At 54.6% G+C, this 7,362-nt stretch overlaps 1 protein-coding gene across 1 annotated transcript; it reads left to right on the forward strand.

Annotated features, from left to right (window-relative positions):
- Positions 1–5,041: 5,041 nt before the first annotated feature.
- On the forward strand, positions 5,042–6,294 carry LOC125529034 (fasciclin-like arabinogalactan protein 12). Its single transcript, XM_048693445.1, has one exon. It carries the CDS (start codon positions 5,125–5,127, stop codon positions 5,992–5,994), a length of 870 nt encoding a protein of 289 aa, XP_048549402.1. The 5' UTR covers positions 5,042–5,124; the 3' UTR covers positions 5,995–6,294.
- Positions 6,295–7,362: the final 1,068 nt, after the last annotated feature.

Raw genomic sequence — 7,362 nt, forward strand, 5'->3', positions numbered from 1 at the left:
TCCCCACAACTGAAACACAACCCATTGGCCCTTCTGAATTCTTTGAGCTATCTAGTTTTCCATAGATCTCCTACCACCACTGGTTGAGCCTTGTAATAAGTTTTTGGACCCATTGCTTTGTGGTTTGTCCATTTAAGATGTTTGCTTCTGGCCAAGACCTCTTCCTGAATACCAACATACATCGCAGCTTCGCTGACTGTAGCTGGTATTTGCATCTCCACCGCAGCTCTCAACTCCTCTCTCAGACCCAACACAAACCTAGTTACCAGGAATGTGTCACTAACTGTGTTTTCATACATCAGCAACTGGTAAATTAATTGCGTAAACTCTCTTTTGTACTCAGCCACTGACCCAAACTGTTTAAGCATCATCAACTCTTTCATTTTGTGTCTATGCACATTGACATCGAACTCTGACATCATAGCAGAGCGAAACTCATGCCAATTAGGCCATTGATGAGTCAGTTTATACGCATGAAACCAATTGGCCGCATCACCATACAAATGCAGGGAAGCTGATGTGACTCTGAAGAACTCCGGAATTTCATACAGTGAGAAATAAGCTTCACATCCATCGAGCCAAATTCGCACATCAGTGCCATCAAAACGAGGGAAGTCCATTTTGGGCATCCACGGTCTACACGGATGCTGATCCTGACAATCAGACACAAATGCCTTCTTCTACTTATCCAAATTGGGCTAGGACTTGTTCTGAACTGGCGGCGCATTGGGTATCGGTGCTTGGTTCCTCAGTTGCGATGTTATTTGCGGGGGTGACCCCAATATGCCTTCATTCCCCGCTGGTGAAACTGTGGGTGACGCCTGTTTGTGTAACTGATCACGGGCTGCTGCCATCTGGTCCTGCCTTACCTCTCCAATGGATTTCATAGTCAAATTGACATTGCTCTGAACGGCTCTGAATCACATCGATGCGTTCCACCTGCGTGTTGAACTTCTGATCCAATTCTTCTATCCTGGTGAAAAATTCATCGATGCGGCCGATTTTGTCTCCCAAATCTGATAGCACCTCCAGCCACTGCATCACCCTTGTCTCAAATGCCTCCATGGAGCCTAGGACCAACTCTGTCTGCACACTGGCCTTGGGAGGAGCTGTGGTGCCCCCTGGATCCTACCACCGCCCAGGTCAGTGAGTACTGGGGCGCCGCTCACCGTCTCCGCACGCGCCCTGTCCTCTGCAACCGACCTCCCACGCCTCCACTGCAGCGCCAATCTGGTCGCCGCCTCGGAATTTTACACCCAGCTGAAAATCACCGGGAAACTGAGCGCGTACCTGGATCCGCTGCCGAATGATCTCCGCCGCCCTGATTGCTCTCCACCGCCGGTGCTGGAACGAAGCACCCGACCCACCACCTCCGCGAACTCCGTCGACGAGCCGGGATTTTACGGGAGAGCCCAACCAAAGCGCCGACGAGCCCAATTCGCCTCCCCGCCGCCGATCGCCCGAATCTGATACCAACTGTGATGACCTTACTAGGTAAGGATCACAATCACTAGATAAACCACTCTGAATTCGAATTTTATTACAGAGATGGAGTTTACGTGAGGTAGAAGAAAGAAATGGGGAATGGGGAATTAGACTGAGCGACTATCCTGTTACAGATTCGCTGTCTTGCTCGACTGAACCCTGGTCTATAAGTACACACCGCTCGCGCGGCCACGGCCCGCTAACCATTACACCCCACACGGCCCAAGGCCCAGAACTAGAATACTAAAGCTAGCCTGCTGTGATTACAGCCCCTATTCCTTCGCTGTTCCCTCCTGACGATCACGGTTGCTGACATGTGTCTTCAGCCGACACTTTCGTACGAAGGACAGCAAAGGCGCCGGGAAGGCAAGGGCAGCAGTGGATGATCTCTACCATAGCCAAACATGCCAAATTTTGATAATACGATGGCATGTTAGTAGGGATGGAGTAACAGGACGATGTGCGTAATGTTGCATGAGTTTGTATAGATTTAAGATATGATAATTGAGGTGTCTGGATATGGATGACATTATTTGAAGCATGATCGTCAGTGCCCGCGGACGCGGCGGATTTGCCCATCGCGGTTGTAGACGCTCCGAGCAGTGCGTTTGCCTCATACGTGGAAAATGCAAGAGCCTACCATGAAACCTGTCCTAATTCAGTCAGTCGGTGTGATTCTCGTGGGTTATACGAGACCACGGGGGAGGTTTGGTGGGGCGGCGGAGACTGCAGAGTGCATACAACAAGCGAGGACAGAGCGGAGGAGAGAGACGGGTGGACGGACAGTGACACGCTCGCACACATGATGCCAGCCAGGTTCCGGTGGGCTTTCGCTGTCGCTAAATCACAAGCTTGTGCATGGCTGCGCTGGAAGAAACCATTTGTTATCGACCCAGCGCCCGGCCACCTCTCGCCCGTTTTTCTTTCTCTTTGCGAGCTCGCGATCCAGATTTGCGCGCCACGTGGACGGACGGTAGTCGTCGGTCTCCCCCCTTGTACGTACACGTAACGTACGTACGCACATGACAGGAGATGGGCTACTAGTTCAGAGTAGGAGATGGGCGTATCGTATGTACGCACGCACATGTCCACATGAGATAACACAGCTGTATGCATGTACCGTAACGTCGAGGGATACGGCGGAGAACATGCAGGTGCTGTGGATTTGTTTGTTCATTCGTAGGCTCATAGCAGCCGCCGCGGACAATGTAGAGTGTGGCCCCGTTAACTTGGCGCCTGTGAACGTGCTGCACTACGTGTCCTCGAAGATACTACTCGGCCAGGGAGGAGTCGGCGGATCGGACGTCGTGTCCCCGTCGCTGCGCCGTCGCCGTCGCCGTCGATCTCTTTCTCCCCCTTGCTGCATGCTGCGTACGCCACTTTTGCGTCGGCGACCGCGTTCCCGCCCCAGCAGGGCAATATATTACGGCTACCCGATCTCCGTCGACCAGCACCCAAATTCTTGCCGAGAATAAAATACAGAGCACCCAAATGCAGAGTCACGTACGATTAGAGACGAGTGTAGCACACGACGTGAGACGTGAGGTGAGGTGAGGCGGGCACGGCCCCAAAGTGGCAAGCAAGAAGCCGGACGGGAGTACGTTGGGCGGGCGCTGTCGACCCATCAATGATTCGACGTGGACAGCCCGATTGCACTAGAGCCAACCACGACCCTCTCATGGCGAGTCTCTACTACGACGCGCACACGCACGCGCACACGCATACTGTCGGTGCAAATGAACGAAGCACCAGCAGCTTTGCGTGCCGACGATTTATATATTTTTTCCTGAAAGAAACTCAGCATCATGCATGTTGCCCCCGAAAGTACACATTTCCTACCGCAATCATTCGTACCACCAACTGATGAATATGAATATGCTATACTAGTAAGTGGTACTTATTATATGCGTGTCCAACTGGACTTTTCAGATCGGACATACTTACGAGCCACTCACCCGGCCGACAGAAAGAAGTGTCATCATACACGCAGGATTGATCGGTAACATGTTGTACAGTCCTCTTTCTGAGCCTTGTGCTTGTGCTTGGAGGTAAAGCATCCACATCCACCCTGGGTTCTGCCTGGCTTCACCGCCACATGCAGCTACTGGGTAATTCATCAGAGGCATCTACACGCAGTACGCGAGCACGTCTTAAACCCGCCTCAAACGCTCGGACAGACGGCCCGGTTATGAAAAATGACTCAGTCGGCCGCCTTGAACCGTACTCAAACGTTCGGGCTGTTCGGCGCCCCTCATATCCAGCCCAAATACGGAGCGGTCTAGATGCGTCCGTACAGCCCCGCCAGCGCCGGCGTCAGGACTGGCGAAGCTGTGATTATGGGGCTAATTAATGGAGAAGGGGCATAGCCGCGCCGGTGCCGGCGCCTGCATGCACGAGGACACCCGAGTCTGAGGCATGAGCAGCCCGGCTTGAGCGGCAGCGGGGGAGGGAGAGGGCAGCGGCGGGGAAGGCGCTGACCGCGCGCTAGTCGATTTGGAGGTTACACTCCTCGTGTCGGTCCTCCATCGCTCTCTCAAGACGGCGGAGACGGATACGCGACGCCTCCGCCGCAAGAATGCCAAGGCGCTCCGATTCGCCATCGAGTTGTCGGAGCGCGAGGCAAACAAGGAGGCGGCGAAAGCGAAAGCGAAGATGGCCCGCCCATGCGACGGATCAGGGCCGTTTGCTCCGCAGGCTGTCGGGCCAAAGGTGCAACTCCGACTCCAATCTGACAGACGGCTCCACCTCTAGCTCGACGCACCTTCACATGTCGACGCCAATATGGAGGAGGGGCACGGCCGTGCCGACGACCGGAAGGGGAAGAGTCCGACGAGGAAATGGTGATTTCCTCCGCTCTTGCCCGTTTTATTTATGTTTAACCTATGCTTTAAGTATTTGTAGTATGCATTTGCACTGTTAGCTGATGAACTTCGATGAACTATGTGCTTTTGTTAGGCGATGTAATGGTGATCCGGCGTGTTAATCATGTTAATACGTAGCGTTGCACGGGTTGCATTGTGTTGGGGTTTCGGATATGAGGGACGTGGATGTGGAAGCCAACATATGAGCCGTGCCAGGGCCGGATTGGCCAAGTCCAGCTATAGATGCTCCTAGAACAGTTTTAGAAAATGCCTGACAATTATCTTTTAGTGCTAAAATCGTCGAAAACTGTCAACCATTGGATTTGGATCGTGCGCTTTTGGGGGCGTTTGCTGGGATCTCAACCCCAGCGAACCCTCGCCAGATAGCTTTACCGATACACAAGCAACGCAGAGCCAAGTAACCTAGCTAGGGCGTGTGCATTGAGAATCCAGTGAAAAATTACGTGGATTGCTCAAAAAAAATGTTTATTGGCATTCGTTTCGGGTTCAGGCACTCAAGGTAGTTCGTGAATCACATCACCCACGGCCACGGAGCGTAAATACGAGAGAAAGTTGCTGTCAGATTAGCTAGCTCGCAAGGAATTTCCACCGCGCGCATCTTCCCAGCCCACCTCGCACTCTCACCAGTCCCGTCTCGTCGCCACCCACCGCCACTATAAGTCTATTAAACACGCACTGCGAGATCGCGCTCCCTCTCAGACCAGCCCCTCCTCACCCCACCCACCAACCCATTGCCCGGCGGCACACCACCACGGCAATGGCGTCGGCGTCGCGGATCCTGCTCGTGGCCGCGCTGCTCCTGGCGGCGTCGGCAATGACGTCGGCGCAGAAGGCGAAGGCGCCCGTGAAGCCGGCCCCCGAGGCCGCCGACGCGCCCGCGGCCGTCGAGGCGCCCGCGAAGCCCGCCCCCGCCGCCGCCGACGCGCCCGGGGCCGCCGCCGCCGACGGGAAGCCGCCGACGGACGTGATCGCGCTGCTGAAGAAGTCCGGCAGGTACGACAAGTTCTGCGACCTGCTCAAGGAGACCCGCGTGGAGACGCAGATCAACGCGCAGCTGACGGACAGCTACAACGGGCTGACCATCTTCGCCCCCACCGACGCCGCCTTCGACGGGCTCAAGGCCGGCACCTTCAACACGCTGTCGTCGCAGGAGCAGATCCAGATGGTGCTCTACTGCGTGCTCCCCAGGTTCTACTCGCTCTCCATGCTCGGCACCCTCAACGGCAAGGTGAGCACGCAGGCGTCCGGCCACTCCGGCCCCTACACCTACAAGATCAAGCCCTCCGGCAACAACGTCAACGTCTCCACCGGCGTCAAGGGCAACAACATGCTCCTCGGCAGCGTGGTGAGCAAGGACTTCCCGCTGGCCGTCTACTCCGTGGACAAGATGCCGCTCCCCTACGAGCTGTTCGGCCCGCAGCCGCCCACCCCGGCGCCCGCCCCGGCCCCGGCCCCCACCAAGTCCAAGCCCAAGAAGAAGAAGAAGTCCGCCGGGATCGCCGAGGCGCCCGAGGCCGACGACGCCACCGCCGACGACGACACCGAGAAGTCCGCCGCCGCGTCCCTCTCCGGCGTCGCCAGGTGGGCCGCTGTACTCGGTGCCGCCGTCCTCGGCGCCATGTTCTGATCTGATCCGATCCGATCCGATCCGAGAGGAACGACACAAGGTGGTGGTGGTGCCATCTTTCTTGCACTGTGCGTGATCGAGTTGGTGCGGTGCGGTGCGCTCAGCACTCAGCACGCATCCCCTGTACCGATACTGTGATCTGATGATGTGTATGTCCATCGGCTTTATTCTTTCTTCTTCCTTTTTCCTTGTTTTCTTCTTGATTGATGAACACTCAATTCTTCTTCTTCTTCTCTGGTTTTCTTGTTGGTCTGTATGCTGTAATTTATGTGATATACTAGTGCTTCTCGAATTCATTCATTGGATTCATTCCACAACACATTTCGAGTAGTACGTAGCTGCGATGTGGATCTGCCTGCCTTGTTGAAGATCTGATCTGTTCTTGCGAAAACAGGGGAGACAGAGCAATAATGTTGCCTCCCACATTCCGTGATAGAATACGGAAAGCAGGGTGGCAGATTCAAAACATCACTACCACTACGGTGGAGTACTAGATCTTGGATGCCATTGCCAGCGGTGCTTTGCTCTGTGCGTGTTGTCGCTGGGCCGAAAGGGCACCGCCACCCACCAATTCTATATTGTTCTTGCATGCATCTCGATGCAGTGTCCACTTCACTCCACTCCAAACCAAAAGCGACGCTGTACGACGGCATCTCTAGACATGATCATAAACAAATCTACGCAGATACAATACCGTTGTTGCCACCTCGAGTTTGTACAGCCGAGCCATCGGCTGTGGAGTGTGGAGTGTGGAGTGTGGAGTGTGTTTAACTCGGCGAGAGCAGAGCTTGAAATGCGACTCAAAGCAAGGCGAAGGATTAAGAAAATGAAAGATTTTGGATTGATCGCAGCGGTGCAGCGCGATACGGCCCAGACGCATTATTGTACTGGGCGTAGGGTGCGCCGGACAGGGACCATTCGCGCTTAGAAAACTTGATGAAGGGTGGCGTTTGGCGCGGGATCGCTCTGGCTTGAGTCACATGGAACCAACCCACCTACTGACCCAGTGGCGGAGCCAGGATTCAAATATAGAGGGGGCCGAGTACGTATATTGATCGAATCTTGTTAATAATTACTAGTTGCTTGTACTGACTCACTGACTGACGACCGCGCTGGATCTGGCGTGCCCTTGCGTTGCGTTGCTCGTGTGTTGTTTTAGGCTGACATCCATCCATGATCCATGGGGTGCCTCCTCCGCCTTGCATGTGATCCTAGTCATGAGCCCAATTATGTTCTAGCCAGCGCCCGGATTCGAGGCCCAGTGTTTGCAGAAAGACAACTCGGTCCGCGGACGGTGCTTAATTATACTCACTTCACTCTCACCAAAATTAAGCATCACAATTCTAATCATGTCAAAAAAAAACACAC

This window comes from Triticum urartu, chromosome 1 (assembly GCF_003073215.2).
Source record: "Triticum urartu cultivar G1812 chromosome 1, Tu2.1, whole genome shotgun sequence".
NCBI lineage: Eukaryota > Viridiplantae > Streptophyta > Magnoliopsida > Poales > Poaceae > Triticum > Triticum urartu.